This window comes from Vigna radiata, chromosome 3, assembly GCF_000741045.1.
Source record: "Vigna radiata var. radiata cultivar VC1973A chromosome 3, Vradiata_ver6, whole genome shotgun sequence".
NCBI classification, from domain to species: domain Eukaryota; kingdom Viridiplantae; phylum Streptophyta; class Magnoliopsida; order Fabales; family Fabaceae; genus Vigna; species Vigna radiata.
In genome coordinates this window covers 3,514,574-3,535,131 of record NC_028353.1, presented here as the reverse complement: position 1 = coordinate 3,535,131, position 20,558 = coordinate 3,514,574, and the positions used below count along the sequence as shown (strand labels likewise).

Here is a 20,558-nt window from a genome sequence, read left to right as displayed (position 1 = left end):
TATATAATGAAAAGTGAATTAATTTACTATAAATACAATTAAAGTTGTAATATAACACGAGGAGGGAGATGCGAGATATATATCTGCAGTAAATTAATTAAGTTTCCATAATGTATATAAAATAAAATAGAAACGCTGAAAGAAAAGGAAAATGAGGTGAAAGAAAAGGAAAGGTAGAAGGTAAGGTTGAAAAAATAACCTAACGATAGGAGGAAGTAAGCAGGCAGTTTAGCTGATGCACGATGCTCTTTTCTTAGGATCGACGGTGCTTCACCAAACTGCTTCACCAGCCACGAACTTCACCTGCAACAAAGAAAAAGAAAATGGTTAGGGTGCTGCAACAACTCTGAATGGTTGGGTCGTCATTCTTCTTCCTCACGAGCATCATCCATGGATACTGCTCCGACCTCCTCTTAATGGAGGCTGCATGGACTCCAACGTGATATCACACTCATAAACAAATCTGTAAGTCGCGACGGAGAACGAAACCATGGGCAACCGGACACTGCAACGGCCGGAAACAACCCCTGCAACACAAACAGAAAACGTGGATCCGGATACACTATGAAAGTATCCGGATAAGCTTCCATTTGAAAACTTGTAAAACCCTGGATCCGGATACGTTGACACTGTATCCGGATAAGGGTCCTTCACGTTGCAATGCTTTGAAATTTCTTCTTCTTCCTGCAACNGCTGCATCATGAAGCTTCTTCCATGCACTCTCTACAACCATCTCTTCCATCTGCAAAAACCACAGAAACTGAAATTGAAACAATGCATTGAAACATTACCTCTCCAAAGCTCCCACTGTTGTGCTCCTCTTCACCATCCACACAGAAAACTATTCTTGCAAAGCACCACACACTCTCAAACACAGGTTTTAATACATACACCAAACACACTCTTTTATTAATGGTCTTACCTTGTTTTTCAAATTCAAATAAGGGTTCTGAGTGAAGGGTTGTGTCAAACAGTAATCTCGCAGCGAATCTCCCCAGCTACGCACACCAGCTATGCACTGAAAAGAGACCGAATAAGCATGGCCAGGCCGCATGCATACTGGAAAATCACATGGACAGAGCTATGGTGAAAGGTTCACGTGAAACAACAGTGCAGTGCCTCTNNTTTTATTTTTCAGCTGATACAAGGCTTTTTAGTTTTTTAATATTTAGTTGAATATTACGTTTTTTATTAATATGGTAGGGGTTGGAATTTTCAAGATTGGCAGAGGGGCATAGGGGTCTTTTAAAGGTAAATCACCTCAAATCCTTGCGTATTGGAGAGATTGGTAAAACAGTGTTAAATTTCGAAATCCACTCAAATCACTTGTAATCCGTTCTCTGCAAATTCACACAAGCGAACAGCATTTAAATTTTAATCCGCGCTTCGAAATTCGCTTGAACAGTGTTATCTGTTCAAGCGAACACACGCTAAATGACTTGAAGAAAAAGAGTAAATATTTTGATTGTAATCCAACTTGCAAAACAAACTTAATTAATAAACAGTAAAATAATTAAATAAAATAGATATTTCGTTGTTTAACTTTCATATTGGTATTTTGGCACACAATACCAATATATATAAGGAATATAATAAGAAAAAATAAATTATTAATATTTTGGCACACAATACTTTCATATTTATTTGATATTATTTGTTATTTTTTATAATAAAAAATTACTTTTTTTATAATTATTTTATCTTTACATACGAATATAATGTATGTAAGACTATAATTACGATGGGATAAAAAAAAAAGAGATGTTAATATTTTGCTTTCTAATGTATATAACTTTCTGAATTAATGTACTCTATAATTTTGTTATTATCGATATAATTTAATTCATTTTTTCGTACTGCAGACTCTGTCCTTCTATATATATATTATTTTATTTTTGAAATTACATTCAATCGCGATATGGAATATTCCAATTCTTTAGCAAGAACATGTATCGACCAAAAAGGACGACGTATGGGCATTTGTGTCACGAGAATTTGGTATTATTTTGATTTGTAAATGATTTTGTTAGTCGAAATAGGGAAATTCCTCTCTTGATATTGTTCTGGTTACTTAAAAAATAAGTAAGAAATATATTTCAGAATTCGATACTGTCTAATTTTTAAGTCAGTGTATTAAGTGATTATAAATGTGTCAGACTGTGATTTTCTTTCCAGACAGTTCCATTTTTCAATTATTAACTAACATTGTTTTTAATTTAATTTCATTAAAATTTACTTTCAATATGAAATAGGTATAAATAATAACGTTCAATTCATGTTATAATTTGATATTATCACGCCTTGTATATATAGGAAAAAAGTTTTTTCATCAACTCTCTTAACAACTTTTTATCAGTTTTTGATGTATATTTTAAATATTTTTAAATATAATTTAAATAAATTAAAATAATAACATGTATCTTATTATCTAAATATTATAGAAGGTGTAACACTTTGAAAATAAGATAGTAAAAATGAAATGAGAATCAAACTTAATTTGAACTTATGAAATTGTTTACCAAAAGAAAAACAAAACAAGTGAGTTAGTCGTGATAAGTGTGACATAAACATATAAAATATGACATGAGCGTGAAGAAGAGTATTGATTATAACTTTTGATGTAAATTTAGATTTTAAAATTCAAAATGAAATTTCCCTTGTTTGTTCTTTGAACATTTTTGCCAATAAATGATTACGGAAAAACTATATTTACTTACTCTCTCCCTTCTATAAATTAAGGTTTAAATCTCTTTTTGGTCCCTAAGTTATGAGTGAATGTTCAGTTTAGTTTCCGTTTTTAAAAACGTAAACCTTTGATTCCTAAATTATAAAAAACTATCAAATGAGTCCTTTTTTCATGTTTATGGTCAAAGTACAAAGAGCAATCTAAAGTCTGTTATTATTAAGAAACAAATTAGAGCAATATAAAGATGTAGCAGTTGTTAAGAAACAACCAAAAACAGTATTTCAAGTTAAAAAAGGATCATTTGATTCATTTTTTTATAACTTAGGGTGTGTTCTCTTCAACTGATTGTACTATTCATACATATTTGCGGACGACGAAAAGCAATGATATAGTTGTTCGTTTGCAACGATTTGAGAGTGATTACGAGCGAAGATTTGCAGGATTGAAGAGAGATTCTATCTTCGCAGAGAAGAGGAGATTTGAAAGTAAAGAATGGGGTTTTACAATATTATCCTTTTCTCGTTTGCACGTGAAACTATTATCATCCATGAGATAACTTCCACGATTGGTCAAATTGATGATGAGATGCACAAACTGAGACTTATTGCTTACAATATTAATAATAATAATAATAATAATAATAACCATAATAATAATAAAAATAGTAATAATAAAAAAATACTAATAATAAATATAATAATAATAATAATAATAATAATAATAATAATAATAATTTTTTTTTTTACTTTTTAAAAGTAAATTTATTTTACTAAATTATAATTTGTTTACTTTTTAAAAATTAATTTTAATAACTTTTTTTAATATTTTTATGTTTTATAAACATTTTTACAATTAAATATAACATTAATAAATATCATTTTATATTACTTTAATATCTAGGGACATTTTGGTAATCTTTAATTTCTATCTATTAAACAAATTCTTTAAAACTGTCACATCAATCAAATTCTACACTAATTTTCATAAATTTTACTTTCAAATCCACTCTCAAATACCCACAAATCCATTAAAAAAAAACAACAAAAAAATTACCCTCAAATCCACTCAAATTCATTCAAATCATCTCGCCCAAATCATCTCCTTTAAATCACTACAAAAGAAAACACCCTTATGCTGTGTTCACTTGAACAGAATTTACTGTTCAAGTGGACTGACGAGCGATGAAAAGGAATTAAAGTCGTGTTCACTTTCACTGATTTGCGACGATGGAATTGAAGAGAATTGCGAGAAAGTGCCTTTTTCAATCACTCGCACAAATGCGAAGATTTGCAACGAATTGTAGGAAAATGGCTTTTTTGCCCTTGATGCATACCATAATACCAGCCGATAAAAACATAAAAATGCAGAGATACAGCCCTGGGTACTCGATTCCCATGGACCTCGCAAGCGGAGGTGAAAGCACGGTCCAGCCCTGGGTACTCGATTCCGGTGGACTTCGCAAGCGGCGGTGAAAGCACGGTACACGACAAGAACATTTCCCTCTTGCGCGCGCAAAGGTGAGCAGGGGAGGAGCTGGACGCCGCGGTCAACAATGGTCGCCGGTGACACCTTGGGCTGAGTGGGAGGTCCGTCGCGGTGGCTGGTCCGTTGAGTGGAGGTTGTGGCGGAGTGAGTGCGTGAGTGGCAGAGATGGTGGCGCATGTGCAGCGGAGGCAAACCTCTGCCTGGTTGCCATTTTCGAAGAGGTCTCTAGAAAGCTGAAAGAGTGTGGAATGAGGGGATGTTGGCAAAACCCCTAGGTTAGAAGGGAGTTTGGGCTTACATTTCTGGGCCAATTTTTTCTAAAAAAAAAACGAAATCTCTTATTTATTACACTTTTTTTGTTTCAAAAATACCAAAATAATTATAATTTAATTAATTTTAAAAATGATTTTTAATAATTATTTCTATTTTTTATTTTTTTTCCTTATAAACATTTTTACAATTAAATATAACATTAACAATTATCATTTTATATTACATTAATACCTAGGGACATTTTGGTAATCTTCAATTTCTACCAATTAAACAAATTTTTTAAAACTATCACATCAATCAAATCCTACACTAATTTTCACAAACTTCACCCCCAAATCCACTCCCAATTACCTTCAAATCCACTCAAATAAACACAAAAAAAATTACCCTTAAATCCTCTCAAATCCACTCAATCACTCTCCCCCAATTACCCCCAAGTAAACACACCCTTAGCCTCTGTTCCTTTCAATGAATTTTACTGTTGAAGCATATTTGGAAAGACGGATTTATGGGATCATCTGTGTTCGTTTTCTTGAAATTGAAAGGAAAGAAGAGCAACGATTTGCAGGATAGATTGCATTTTTTATCTCTGCTGATGGGAAGAGATTTGCGATGATTTTTATGAAATATCCATTTTACCCCTTCCATTTACAAAGTACATGATAAACTGATTAGTGGTAACCTGGAATAAACATGGTGGTGCAGAGAACCTTGGGAGAAGTGCTCTCTTCGTTCTTTTTTACTTCATAATTTATCATCAGTTTAATCCATTTTTATTGAGATATTAAAAATACATTAAATTGAAATAATTTTTTAATTTAAAATGGTTTGCTTTTATAATTACTTTATTCGGTTAAAATATTTCAAATACGAGTATTGAATAAAATAATACTTTATTCTTAAAAAAAATATTTTAAATATAATTATTTAATTTTATTTAAATATATCTTTTTTATTTTTAAAAATNTTTTTTATCTGTCACATCAATCAAATTTTACACTAATTTTCATAAACTTTACTCTCAAATTCACCCTCATTTACATTCAAATCCACTCAAAGAAACAACACTTAATTCACCCTCAAATCCCCTCAAATCCATCCATTCACTCTCCCTCAATTCCTCTCTCCCAAAAGAACACACCCTTAGGGACCAAAGATTTACATTTTTAACAACGAGACTAAACTGAACATCCGCTTATAACTTAGGAACAAAAAAAAAGGTTTAAACCATAAATTAATTTTGAATATATAAAATTTCAATATTTTATAAGAACATTTTTTTGAGTGACATCTTATTTTAGATCTTATCTTAAATTTTTATAACTAAAGTGATGACTCTATATACAGAGTTTATCATGAAGTTGCAATTTTTTTTTTCTTTTATCTTTTAGCCATGTTATTTCTCCCCAGTTTTTTTAAGTTTTCTTGACTTTTTCACATTTTACTTTTGCAACTTGTTTTTCTAATAATTATTCTTCAACTTGTTCAAATGATATAATAACATAATAATTAATTAAAAGTATTTATATTGTCTAATTGTAAAATGAGAGTGAAAATGGTATATTTATATTATTTGCTATTTAAATCTCAATAATTTCGCAACTTGTTTTGTATTTAATTATTCTTATTAAATATATTTTTAGTTTATAAATTTGGATGCAAAATTGGTATTAGATTATATTTTAAATTTTAATATATTTTGATTTTTAAATATAAATAATAATGAATATTGTTTTCTTAACTTAATCGTATTATTAAATATAGTTATTCTTTTTTTAATTTATGTTTCTAGCAATCTCTTAGTTGTTACATATGTATATTCTTATAATTATGTTAGATTTTATGAGTTTAAAATGTATTATTATATCCTTTGGACATAACTAGTTAATTATGTATAATAATTATACCAGTATATATAACTAAAACAGTTTTTGTTATATCAATCGTAACTAAACCCGTCAATGATCACAGATATTGACACAACCAAAACACACAAACTCATCATGAAATGTATAACTTGAAAGTCACATGAAGGTGACACGCACATGTTATTTTTCAACTGATCCTACCTTACCTTGGTGAAATCCTTCAACAACAATATTATATAAAGTGTAATGATCGAATATCAAACTTTATATTTGATCTAAACAAATTATCCAAACTTAATAGTATGTATACATAATACCAAACATGTAACACAAAACACATAAATGACTAACTCCCATTAAACTAAAATTCCTTAAACGGTAAAACACTGATCCAGATAATGTGTTTATGAAAAGACCTTGGGTGGAAGACCTTTTATAAGAGGATTCATTATCATGGAGTTTGTCCCGATATGTTTTATAGAAATATGTCCACTTTATACGCTTTCCTTGATAACTAAGAATTTGATGTCAATGTTTTTTGACCTAGTTGTACTCTTATTATTGTTGAAATATAATACAATTGATATGTTGTCACAATATAATTTGAATGGTTTTCCAATTCCTTCCACAATTTTCAACCCAATGACAAAGTTCCTTGACCAAATCCCATGATTAAATGTCTCATGACAGGCTAAATTCTACAACCATGGCAGATTGAAGCAATAAGAGTTTGTTTGACACTACGCCGAGAAACTACTCCACTAACCTATAGATAAACGTAACTTGAAGTGGATCTCAAACTATTCTTATATTTAATAAAATATAAGTCAAAATATCCAATGATTTGCAGATAGTTTGACCTGTTATATGTGAGCATATGATCCTTTGTTGTCTTTAAATATCTCATAACCTTTTCATATGCTTTCTAATGATCCATTCTTAAATTGCTTAAATATCTGTAAGCATACGCACTTAGACATATACCAGACTTCCTACTATTGATGCATGGGAAATCTTTTGCATTTTTAGAATTTATAATTTTCCTTTTGGGCATTAATTTAGACTAAATATGTCTTCCTTATCAATTAGAGTATCCCCTTACTTACATTCCTGCATACCCGATATTTTAATTATCTTTTCGATACAACTCCTTTGTGACAATTCTATAGTGTCCCAAGAACAATCTCAATGTATTTGAATTCTTAATACAAACGAGACGTCACCAAGATCTTTCATTTTGAAGTTTCTTGACTAAAATCTCTTGGTTTCGTGCAAGATATTATATCATTAGTGACAAGTATAATGTCACCAACACGTAAAACTAGGAAAATAAACTTTCTCGCACTGAATTTATGATACATACAATTGTCAACAACATTCATCTCGAAATCAAATGAGATTATTACTTGATGAGTTTTGTAGTACCATTGAGGAAACGTATGTTTCTAAATAAAATCTTTCAGTGAAACTGAAGAGAAAATCCTTTAAGAGTCTCCTTTTAAGTGTAATTAGGGATAACAACGGGTCGTGTAACATCCTATTTCTGATTGTTGCGACATAAAAAAAAATTCTTTTAAAACGAAAACAAAAGAAAACATCCATGTACATCTTAGACTGAGGAAATAAACAATAATCCACTACAATCCAATTAAAAGAACATTTAACATAGAATTGTATCTCCAAGTCAACTTAAATGAAATATCATAACTCAAATTATCTGAAAATGTTCGAAAACCATATAAATCTTTCCCCGTTCCATTCCCGACTTCTTTCCGCTCTAATTATCAACTGAAACATCTGTATTAACATTTGCTCCCATATAACAATACAAGTTATACGATTATCGCATTCACACACAAACAATAAGGGTAAGCTACCATAATCATCATCTAATACAACATCAACACATCAATTATTAGTTAACAAAGTAATATAGTTAACATGACATATTCAATAAGTACACCAAAACCAATAACTACAGAATATACATTATCTCTTTGTACTCTCTCATATAAAACTTGTTCACCAAAATAGGACACCTGTTCACCAAAACAGGATAGTTCGAGTCATCCTCCACCGCAGTTTCAGATCGATCTCCCCTGCTCCTCAAGACTTATGAGTAAAAACTCCGCTACCTTCACAACGGGCACTATACTCAGCTCGATTGAAAAACCTACGCGCGAGACATCCAACCCTTTCTACCCTCTCGAAAGAGGAAAGAGTGGCACTCGAACCTTGTCTCTTCTACCACCTCATATAGACGAAGAGACCTAACTTTCTACCTTCTCAAAAGAGGAAAGATATTACCTCAATTTTTACACCAACATAATGAGAGTACAACTATATTAAAAGTACTACTAGTGTATTATCATTATCACACATTCTTTATCACCCTAGCATGCCTTTCTCTCAACCCAGAATATCCTATCACAAGTAAGGTCATAACAAAAAAATATCAAAACTAACAAACAATACTCGCATCACCGCTGAACTATAAACGAACCAACGGATTGATACTCTGTAGAACTCATACTTGTGCACCCACATCTCCCGCAACAGGTTCTGAATTAACATATTTTGTTCTCCTGTATCAGTATACAACCGTTATAAAAGGAACTTATTACATTAACATGTCTACACTACATAATAAAATAACATTTATAAATTCACAAAACCTCTTTCAAAACTAATAAAATATCATTAGTAAATATATCTAATATAATGCGTTTGTAAACCTGTATAATATCATATCATTAACAATAAATAACAAAATATCCTTCTTAAAATTATAATATAATACGTATATAAACCTACCTAATATAATATCATTTATAGCATACCTAATATAATATCATTATAAATAATAAAATATCATATCAAAGCTAACTCATAAATAATTCTAATACACTATAACCTATTATATGCATTAGCTTCCAAAATATAGTCTCATTGTATGCTTTCAAATCATTAATATACCCCGTTCCAAAATAGGATAACTCTGGTGCTTAGAGAAAATTCCAACATAATAAAATAAACAACAGCAAGATCACGTTAAATCCTCTAAAAAAAAGCAACAACAAGATCACGTTAAATCCTCTAAAAGCAACTTTTACTGCAGGAGTATATAACATTCTTTAAAAAAAAATACTAACATAGGATAAATTCCGTAGAACATAATGTGTGCACTGATATATATATATATATAAAACACAGGTAATAATATAAACTAGAAGAAAAGACTAAACACAGGTACTAACCATCCATTGCGAATTCTATCCACGAATATCTGCGCACCCACATTTTTTTTCATTAGTAAGTGTAATCCTTAAGGATATAACATATAATCTATTAATCTATTAATAGTATTGTATAAGTCACATTTAATTTCCACATAACACCATAACCCCTTCTAAAATATTTGAAACAAAATTATATTTAAAGTAAATATTATATTCAATATTCAGGATGTATTATTTTACATTAACTGGTCAATTATAAAATAGTAAAATATAATTAACATTTCATCATTCACATTTTAATGTTATATAGTTTTGTAAACGCGGACTAAAAACAATGCGTAGGTTTTAGTCCAAGGTTATTAATTATATTGGATACATTATAATTATATTTTAGAAAATAATAAATAAGTATTAAAATTTCTCAAAGTTCTAGTTCACTTGGTTAAATAGGACGTGCGTGCTATTATAAAATTTCCAATATTTGCACAATTTTTGCGTGTATTTTTTTTTTAAATTTTTTTCCATAAAAACACATGTAAGGATATATATTATTATAAAGAATATAATTTTAATGCGAACAGGTAAGTAAAGAATATAAATTTAAATATTTTATTAATTTCTCCATTTTCTACTTATTTGTATTTTTTTTACAATTAAATAACACAAAATCTTCCATTACTGGCTGATTTTCTTTCTAATACAATCTTTTATTTATTAATAGAAATAAAAGCACTAAAAAAGAGAGAGTTGTAAATAATTAATTTTAATGACTATTTTATTTTTAAGCTTAAGAACAACTACCGACAAATCAAATTTATCTTTTTGGAATATAAAATTTAAATTAGAAATCACATAAAGAAAGATACAATTAAAATAAATATTAATAATAATTTACAAGAAAATCACTTACATTAAAATATTTTTATTCCTGATTAATGGAATACTCAATATGAAAACCTAAATTTTTGTTTATCCTAAATAAATTAATGTCTCAATATAGAGTTAAAATGCGAAGATGGTGTTCGAGGTGAAGTAGTGTTACAGTTAGAAGCCAGTGATTCTTCACCATTCTCGCCTCAGTTCAGTTTCATTCCTTTCTCACTGTAAAACCTAACCAGCTGAGAGTGAAATAGCAGGTACAGTGAAACCAGTATCTCACGTTTTTCTCTCTTTCCGCACTCTAATTCTGCCCTATTTCTTTTCCCTCCCGCGATCAAACACTTGAATTTCACCCTTCCAAAATGCGCGTTACCTTCCATATTCAAAACTCTGTTCTTCTTCCTCAACATTTCCAACCACTTTTCTTTTGTTTCTCGTAGGTTTTAGGTTTCTATTGCACCATGCAATGCGTCGTGTTCCGTTTCTCGCTTTGACTTTCTTTTGCAGTTCCTTTGACCGTTAATTTCTTCCCTTTCCCTGTCGTCTACTGGTCTGGATTGTTAATTATGTTTTTCTTCTGCTGAGATCTTCTCTGCTATTTCTTTCACGATTTGGTATCTTAAGGTTTTTAGCACTGTAGCTCAATTGCTAGTAAATATTATTTTGTATCTTTTTTTTTCCGTGTTAAATGTCTTTGGAATTTAGTTGTGCTTTGCAATTTGTAGCCTGTGGCGGTTGGCAGATGATAAATGGCGCCGAATCCAAGAGTGATCGCGGCGTTTTCGGCAATGGCGAATCTCGGGATTCCTGAATCAAAAGTGAAACCAGTGTTGAAGAAGCTGCTTAAATTGTATGATAAAAACTGGGAACTTATCGAAGAAGAGAGTTACAGGGCTCTGGCTGATGCAATATTTGAGGAGGAAGAAAACAAGGTGTATTTTGGACTCATCTTGTTTATCCAGTATCTACCTAATGGATCATTTGTTTACGTGACTAATCCATTGCTTGATATGGTTTGACAGTCGCTGGAGCCAGACCAGAATAACAAAAACAAGAAGGTTGCCGCACTAGCTCCTGTTATTCTGTCTTGCTGAGTTTGTCTGCATTTGTTTCTCGTTCTTAATTATACCTATGGCTCCTGAAATGTGTTGTGGCTTTTCAAACATCCAGGATGGAGATGTGGACAATGAAGAAGCTCATATGCATGAGGAGCCTTTGCGACCTTTGAAGAGGTTGCGTTTGAGAGGCCAAGAGGGTCAATCTTCACGCCCTCTAACTAATCATGGCCACAGCTTAGCCGCCTTTCCGTTGAAAACTCCAAAATTGGAAGATGGCATAGTGCCTGAAACTAGTTCCAGACTGCAGCCTCAAAGCAGTGCTGCATTATCTGATGGAAATGCAAGGAATGATGCTCCTCATGTTCTCCCACAAGATGCTATTGTCAACAGGGGAAAGCAACCTGTATCACCTCAGTTTACACCTAGAGGGGGAAGGTCTATGTCCGACCATACTTCCCTTGCAGAACCACTAAAAGAGTCAGCAGCTGAACCACGAGCTGCTCCGTTGGCCAATAACAAAATGCTTGTTCCATTCACTTTGATCAAGCCCAAGGATGAGCCTGTTGATGATTTGCCAGCTTGTGAGATTCCCCTTGCTGTGATTCCTCCTGGTATTCAACTTACGGTGCCTTGATGAGAAGCTTCTTACTTTCTTTCCATTTTCTGTTGTTGTGAGATCTTGGTGATGACGTTTACTTCATTGTACACTTTCATTGAACCCAATGTGTAGTACTGTATTTTGTTGGTAATTGTTATGCTTCAGAGCAAGTAGGTAGATTATTCTTAGTAAAACATAGGAAAACACTTTAATTCCTGGGGGCCTCAAAAGAAAAGAAGATAATGCTCAATTTTTGCTGAGCTGTGAAATAGTTTCATCTGAATAGAACCTCATTGGTTTCTCTCCCTGAAATTTTGGCCCTGAGCCCACCACATGCTTTCATCTGCACATGCAGCAAGCGAGTCTCGAATTGCATACAGTAAAACTTTTACTTTCGCTGAAAATCTTTCATAAGATCATCATGTTCACTATTACTTCTTTATGTGGAAGAACCCGAGTTCCTTGTACCAAAGATTCAGAAATGCCCTTGTGTTTCAGTTAAACCAAATAAATGTTACTTTTGTGCCGTTATTTTGCTATTCTGTTTCTAACCTCACATTCAACTGTGTTGATGGGCTTTATTTTTATCATTTCCGCTCAAAAGAACCATCAAGCGGAGGAGACTCTCTAAAGGATGCAGCTGAAAAGCAAGATGACCACGATACCCTGGCATCACAATGCAACGATGAAGCCGTTGAGCATGAATATATTATTTCTTCCTCAATTGAAGAACAAACTTCAAATGTAGATGTAGCATTGCCATCTATGGGAGAGGTAAAAAATTTCTCAAGAGCTGCTGCTCAGTTCTTGGGAACTGGTTTTTCAATTGCATAGGAATAATCAAATTGTAAAAATACTTTAGTATACAGGTGTGCAATTATATACAACCACTCTGACCCTTATTTTTATCCTGGAATTATAGAGAGACGTGTGACTGCATTTGGAATTTGGAACTGATTCAAATGATAATTCACAGGAACAATGTGTAAAGATAACACAAACTGATGATGTTTCAAAGGAATCCGAGACCAATGTCTCACCTAGCGTGAGAGGAAATAAAGATCCAGTCATTGAAAACGAAATCAGTGTTAGGTCTTCTTCAGCCTTGGCTGAACCTGAAGTTCCTAGTTCTCTATGCTGCCCAAGTGATCAAGATGGTGCTGTACTAGCTTCCAAGAAGGTTAGCACTAATGGTTTCTTACATAGTACTGGTGGGAAGGAGCCAGAGGATCCCATGTCTACAAATTCAGCTACCTCAGTGGTTGTTCCAAAATGTGAATTTACGACTGAAAATGATCTAAGGGCTGTTCACGATGTTAATGACCTGGCAAAGGGTGAAGAAACAGTAAATATTTCATGGGTGAATAACACTACTAGTGATCTTCCGCCACCCTTTCACTACATACCCCAAAACCTTGTCTACCGAGATGCTTATGTTAATTTTTCTCTATCTCGTATTGGAAATGAGGATTGTTGCTCAACTTGTAAGGGAAATTGCGTATTGTCATCTAAACCATGTCGTTGTACCAATAAAACTGGGGGTGAATTTGCTTTTACGGCACATGGCCTACTAAAGGAAGATTTCTTGGAAGAGTGTATTGCCATTAACCGTGATTCCAAAAATTATTTCTATTGCAAAGCCTGTCCATTCGAACAATCAAAGAATGATGATTGTTTGGAACCATGTAAAGGACACCTAAAGCAGAAGTTTATTAAAGAGTGCTGGAGCAAATGTGGCTGTGCCAAACATTGTGGCAATCGGGTTGTCCAGCGTGGAATAAGTTGCAAGTTGCAGGTGACTGTTTAAGTAATCGTTGCCACTAGTAAAAAAATGTATTGTCTTTGATGATGAAATCATTGAGGTGACATTATTTCATTTTTTATGTTCTCAAATTCATTTTTCCCAGATAGAAATTTATTTAGATATGCCTTCCTGATTATGTGCTGCCCAGGTGTTCTTAACTTCAGACGGAAAAGGGTGGGGTCTTCGTACGTTAGAGGATCTTCCAAAAGGAACCTTTGTATGTGAGTTTGTTGGGGAAATTTTAACTGTCACAGAGTTGCACGAGAGGAACATGAAAAATCCAAAAGGTGGGAAATATACATTTCCAGTTTTATTGGATGCAGATTGGGACTTAGGAGATGTGAAGGATAGGGAAGCTCTTTGTTTATATGCGGCATCATATGGAAATGTTGCTAGATTTATTAATCACAGGTATTTGGGTTTCTCATATTTCACTGGCGTCTTTTGCAGTTATTTATAAAAGTTTTAGTTGTAGAGACTTTTGTCCTTTTCTTATTATGTGTTTAAAATAATTATTTTATTAAATTACACTAGCCCTACCTGACGTTTCATGAAACTACACAAACATATCTGTGTTTTTAACACAAACTCATTGTAATGTTTTTCAAATATTTAAGGATTAATGTAATATAAAAAAGGTGTTGGTGTAATGTTTTTTAAACAAGGAAGGGACGTCAGAGAAGGGATAGAAAACAATGAGGTGTTGTGTAATATCACAAAATCACCTGGGTGATTATCTCTTATTAATGATTTTTAATAGAAGTAGTAAATGTTACCGTTTTATTTAAGTTTTGTTGAAATTAAGCTAAGTAGTTTGTGCTTGGTTTGGTACATACAAACAACTTTTTCCTCAACAGAAATTGGTATTTACTGTGATTGTAATGGATTATTTTAGATTTTAGGTTATTAAAATCAATTGTGCAACTATTGAAATTAATTTTATGATAAGTAAATTATTTTAGTTTCTTCGTTTAGGGAAAATATTTTGTTTTGATTTTCAATTTTCACTTTCAATTATGAAAGTTCCATCTTGCTATTGAACATCTGTATATAAAGTAATGAAAATAGTAAAATCACTGGGTTGATGGTTTGTTAACAATACACTTTCATGTGGCTGTGCAGACCTTGTACTCATGATATGTCTATTGTAAATCAGAAGATTTTTATTATTTCTACTTATTTTTGTAGATGCTTGGATGCAAATTTAATTCAGATCCCAGTTGAAGTCGAGTGCCCGACTCATCAGTACTATCATGTGAGAAGTTAGCAAATCCACCAATTCCATTTCCACTTTTTAATTACCTTTGTAAGCATTCGGGGAGAATGATTCTATAGAACACAACTATGATGGCTGATGTTTTTAATGTGTTCAAATGTGCAGTTTGCGTTCTTTGCAACCAGAAAAATAGCAGCACTGGAAGAACTCACTTGGGTGCGTGAGTTTGGTTCTTTAATATGTTTGGTGAATATATTGCTCGATTGCTGCAGTCTTTTTGTGGTTCGTACTAATTGGTCTGAGATATTAAGTACAACATATAAATTGGGAACAAAGGCTGAGATAATTTGAGTAATTCATTATCAAAATATAGGTTTTATTTGTTTCTGGTTACTAGTTTAGTAATGCCACTATGTATACTACTAGGTAGTTTGGTTGGCAGGCCATTTGTTACCAAACATCATAGGTTATCATTTTTATGTAGTTTACTTCAAATTGTGTTATTAGTTAAAGGGTTTTTGTCTAGAAAAGCTTATGTGTATAGTGTATCTGCAGGATTATGGCATCAACTTTGATGATCACGATGAGTCTGTTGAGCTTTTCCAGTGCAGATGTGGCAGTAAATTCTGCAGGAATATTAAGCGATCACATAGTTAGTTCATTCTCCCATTTGTGTAATTTGTGTAAATTTTTTTTTCTCACAACATAATATATGACATGTTATTTCTGTTTTTTTTTGCTCTGTTTCATTGTTTTAAATTATGTGTTTCAATTTTCACTCCCTAATTTATGAAATACAACACAGCCACTCCTAAATTGGTCAGTGATTCCATTCAATGGATGCTATTCCTTTTTCTGCAAATCGATATGGATGGTGTCCTTTAATATGTAATCATTACAATACTTTCTAAAAAATGAATAATTATTTCAAACATATCACCTAGAACTTCTATTTAGTCAATTCAAGGTGATCTTGTGCTTTACTAACCCACTCGCCATTGTGCATGATTGGAAGTTGGAAAGGTTCCGGTCATACTGAAGTTATTTTTGTTTTACATTTAATTTCTCTGGCTTTGTTTTAGAAATACATGTTGCCTTTTGAATCTGTGCCAGCATATATTCCACTTGGGGTTATTTGATCATATGGCCTATAGCCAAACTGCCCTAGCATTAAATGATTTGTAAAAATTTAAGACTAATGATCATACTCGTGCTCTGCTTGCTGGATGTTTCCTTTTTTCTATATTTTATATTCAAAAAGTGTTTGTCACTTACTCACGATCCAATGCTTATGCTGAAGTGATCATAGTCATATTGGTGTTGTCTTTTGTGAATCCTAATTAAATTCCAATTTGCTTACTGTGCAAAATTGTCTATCTTGTGTGCTTTAAAGGGTGAGTTATATTTCGATGACTGGATTGATGAGTCTAGGTGATTATAGGTGATTTATTGTGGTAATAATGCATATATAATAGTGATAAATAATATTGATAATGAGTTGATTTTGCTACATTTCCTTGTCTGGAAGAGTTTTGCATCATGACCTTTACAATTATTAGTCTGGTTGAGTGATGACGAGGATTCATGCGTTCAGAACAAATTTGAGCTTTGAACCAAGCTGAAGAGTTGATGTTTTAACAGAGTTTAGTTGTTGCAAAACAATGATTCGTTAGTAGGGTGGTCTACTGCTATATTTAAATAGTATGTTTGTTACGGATCTGAGTGCAGACATGGCGACAAATCTGACTTGTGACATGCCTAATACTCTTTAGTTTGGCTAATTTTATGAATAATAAGGTGAAACTTGATAGGATACAAACAAAGTTTCACATAAGATAAAATAAGAGATGAATATGAGTTTATATACACATAAGATATCTTCATTGGTAAAAGATCTTTTAGAATAATATCAAAAATAAATTTGTGAGAATTTGATCCAAAAAGGACAATATCTTACCAATGTAAAGATCTATTTTGTGTTGAACCTTCCTACAAAACTTACAATATATATTACATACAATAAGCGATGAAGAATAACGAGCAAAAGAGGATGAAAACTTGTGTAGCAAACTGAAAGTGGGAATAAGAGTAGGAAAGATGAAGGAGATTAAGATAATATTGGCAATAATGACATTTCTAATTATTAACCATCGGACATTGGAGGTTTACTGTGCATGTGACTGACCCTTAGTAATTTCAGGGATTAATTTGGATATTTACTTGTTAATTTTTCATCATTACTAGGTAGTGTATGTGTTACATTTATATTCTTTTATAATTTAATCGTTATCATGATGTTACTAATTCGTTTACGCTTTTGGATTGTAGGATCCATCAGATCGACAGTTGCATGATGACCATTGTCTGCCAAACCGATTTTGTGTATGATGATGCAATTAATAGTAACTGAGTTCCAACCAAATGAATTAGTCATTTTTGTATTTGACATTTCATTGTTTTGCTTGGAGGTTGGATAATAGTTACTATTCACTGTCTTCTGAAAACTGCAGTCATTACCCAGAAAAAGTAAGAAAAGATACAGCCTTTAGGCATTGATAATTCTGTCCAAGTTTATGTATGCTAAATGCATGACGGATTCAATGGTTTCAGCGATAGTTTTATATAGATCAGCTTCATTTCTTTATTCCTGAATTCAGTGTATAGTCTTCTGACTATATTTGAGAACTAAACTTTCATTAGTTTATGTATATTAGTTTTTGTTATTTCTATACTCAATAGTCTCGTTTAAGAATTAAGCATTAAGATTGTTTAAATATTTTTTTTTGAAATATTTTTAAAAGATAAAATCATGATTAATTTTAATAATGTCATTTTAATGGATTTAGAATTGAAATATTGATGTTTTTATCTTATCAAATAGTCTTACATTTAGGAGTAACAAGTTTGAAATTTGATTTTTGAAAGACTATATAGGTATGAATGTATTATGAACTTTCAAATTTACAAGCGTATTCTAATTTTAAAATATGCAACAATGAATATCAGAAATGTGAAAGAGATATGTTTTATAAAATTTGATTTTGAAATATTTAAATAGTCCTTTGAAATTTTATTTTGGTGGCATGTAACAAATGATTTTTCTGGAGTTTAGTTCTCCATTATGTAATGTCTTCTGGAAGTAATAAAAAAAGGTATGAAACTTACAGTCAACACACCTATGAATTCTTTGTTGGATCTCTCTCTTTTTTGTTCTCCGAATGCATTACTGATTTTTCACCGCCAAATTTAAAGTTGAATGGAGAAGAATCACAAAACACACGGAGGATGATTCATAATTTCTCTGTATTACTGGTACTTCTTGTAAACCAATTCCGAGACTCAAGGCACAAAATCAAACTATTTGATTTCTGTTGTTGAAGGATTTTTGGGTTGACCAAATATAAGAGGTCGTTTAAGAAAAATAATTAAGTTTCAGTTTAAACTTACTAATATGCATAACTATTCTAAAAAGATGTTGATAGTCATAGGGAACAAATAATTATATATATTAATTTTATTTCTTAAATATTTTTTTTAATAATTTTATTTTCAAGTTATTATTCATTTAAATTTAACTACTTTTTTATTTGATTGTTTTTTAAATTAACATAATTATTTATAATAAAAAAATTACATAAAAAACAAAAAAAAATATATTTACAATAAAATTATAAAAATATTTATATTTATTTTATACTTATAAATAATAATAATATTTTCAATTTTTGAATCATAAAAGGGTAAATATATATACATATTTAAGGTAACACTATTTTCATTAGTATATAATAAAATAAAACACCTTACATTCCTTAATGTGTTAAACATTGAAACTGGCCTGGGATGGTAATGGGCCGAACATAAGAGCGAAGCCCAGACCCATAGCGATTAAACCCTAGTCAGAATGCATATATAGAATAGAAAGAAGCAAGCTTAGGGTTTGTGTAGTTCAACCGAGACGCAACAATGTCGAAGAGAGGTTCGTATTGACAATCAAATGCGTCGATTAATTCTTCTTAAAGTCGTTCATCGTGTGTTACTTAACCAATTTATGGCGTTTCAGGTCGCGGAGGATCGGCGGGGAACAAGTTTAGGATGTCACTGGGTCTGCCGGTGGCGGCGACGGTGAACTGCGCCGACAACACCGGCGCCAAGAACCTCTACATCATATCAGTGAAGGGGATCAAGGGGAGGTTGAACCGGTTGCCTTCAGCGTGTGTTGGAGACATGGTTATGGCTACTGTCAAGAAGGGAAAGCCAGATCTCCGTAAGAAGGTGTTGCCGGCCGTCATCGTCCGTCAGCGCAAGCCATGGCGCCGAAAGGACGGCGTTTATATGTACTTCGAAGGTATTGCACTTTTTCTCGCCTTTGATTTTTGATATCCTGTTACGCTGTTTTATTCGAATGATTTTTTATGTGGTTGTTTCTGCTATGCAGATAATGCCGGGGTTATCGTGAATCCCAAGGGTGAAATGAAAGGTATGAACTGTGAATTTTAGTTCTCGAGCTCCTTGACACTCCTTGGTTGCAATTTGAATTTCGTTGTTTTTTGAATGTATTTAGGGTTTGTGATTGGATCTTTTTCCGTTTGTAGTCTCGTTATGCAGTGTTACTTGTTGGTTTTAATGTGTTTGATGGGGTGTCGATTGTATTTCTAGGTTCTGCTATTACTGGACCAATTGGAAAGGAGTGTGCCGATCTCTGGCCCAGGATTGCAAGTGCTGCCAATGCCATTGTTTAAGTTGTGTTTCTAGTGCTTTTTTGATGTTTCTGTTTCTTGAATTGTTTTCTTATATTTATTTAGGTTGAGTTGCAGACAATGCGTCACATATAGTTTGACTTTGTTTTTATGGGAATTATTGATAGTTAAAAGAGTTGTTTTTTATTAGTCTTAATTTTTTCTTTACTATACTGTTTAATTTTTGGGTTAATTGCTTTAGTATACTTTTTTTGGCATTGTGAGTGCATGAATTTGTTGGTAGATTGAATGATGTTTAGATGAGAGGGATAACGTGTTTTGTTGTGCACGGCTAGACTGGTTGCATTGCCGTCATGTGGAATGAGTTTGTTAGGATTTAATTTTCTTATCGTGTGGTACGTGTCGGATGGTCCTTTGGGGGAGTATTGTGATAAATTATAAGTTTATGCTGAGGACATTATATATAGGAACACGGATCCTCTATAATAATGAAAAACATAAATATCTAGTTTACAGGTGTAACTCACCGTGTTTTGAATGATAAAAGTTCTGATTGGATTCTACCGGTTATATTCCTCTGCGGCTGCTTGAGCTTTGGGTCGTTTAGTTCTGTAAAATTCCTTATTTTTTTCATTATAAAGCGTTTTTGTTTTTTAGTAGTTACTGAGAATCATCTTAAAGAACCTTGCAACATTAATAATGTCTTTTTTGAACGTAAAGTAGATAATCTCAGCAGTTTCTTAAGTTAAATT

The 20,558-nt window shown here is 32.2% G+C and overlaps 2 protein-coding genes across 4 annotated transcripts; both read left to right on the top strand.

Annotated features, from left to right (window-relative positions):
- Positions 1 to 10,554: 10,554 nt before the first annotated feature.
- LOC106758019 (probable inactive histone-lysine N-methyltransferase SUVR2) lies at positions 10,555 to 17,750 on the top strand. 3 transcript variants are annotated; one of them, XM_014640907.2, is made up of 11 exons: positions 10,555 to 10,687; positions 11,156 to 11,362; positions 11,453 to 11,488; positions 11,601 to 12,099; positions 12,691 to 12,860; positions 13,063 to 13,881; positions 14,039 to 14,301; positions 15,079 to 15,145; positions 15,272 to 15,322; positions 15,662 to 15,758; positions 17,435 to 17,750. In XM_014640907.2, the coding sequence occupies exons 2-11, from the start codon at positions 11,180 to 11,182 to the stop codon at positions 17,458 to 17,460; spliced, it is 2,211 nt and encodes a 736-aa protein (XP_014496393.1). In that variant the 5' UTR covers positions 10,555 to 10,687; positions 11,156 to 11,179; the 3' UTR covers positions 17,461 to 17,750. The 3 variants fall into 3 exon arrangements, with proteins under 3 accessions (XP_014496393.1, XP_022634872.1, XP_014496392.1); XM_022779151.1 differs by lacking the exon at positions 10,555 to 10,687 and adding an exon at positions 10,695 to 11,044; XM_014640906.2 differs by lacking the exon at positions 10,555 to 10,687 and adding an exon at positions 10,695 to 11,054.
- A 1,188-nt stretch (positions 17,751 to 18,938) lies between these two features.
- Positions 18,939 to 20,002, top strand: LOC106757220 (60S ribosomal protein L23). The gene is made up of 4 exons (XM_014639841.2): positions 18,939 to 19,085; positions 19,170 to 19,454; positions 19,545 to 19,586; positions 19,766 to 20,002. The coding sequence occupies exons 1-4, from the start codon at positions 19,073 to 19,075 to the stop codon at positions 19,846 to 19,848; spliced, it is 423 nt and encodes a 140-aa protein (XP_014495327.1). The 5' UTR covers positions 18,939 to 19,072; the 3' UTR covers positions 19,849 to 20,002.
- The last annotated feature ends 556 nt before the right edge of the window (positions 20,003 to 20,558 follow it).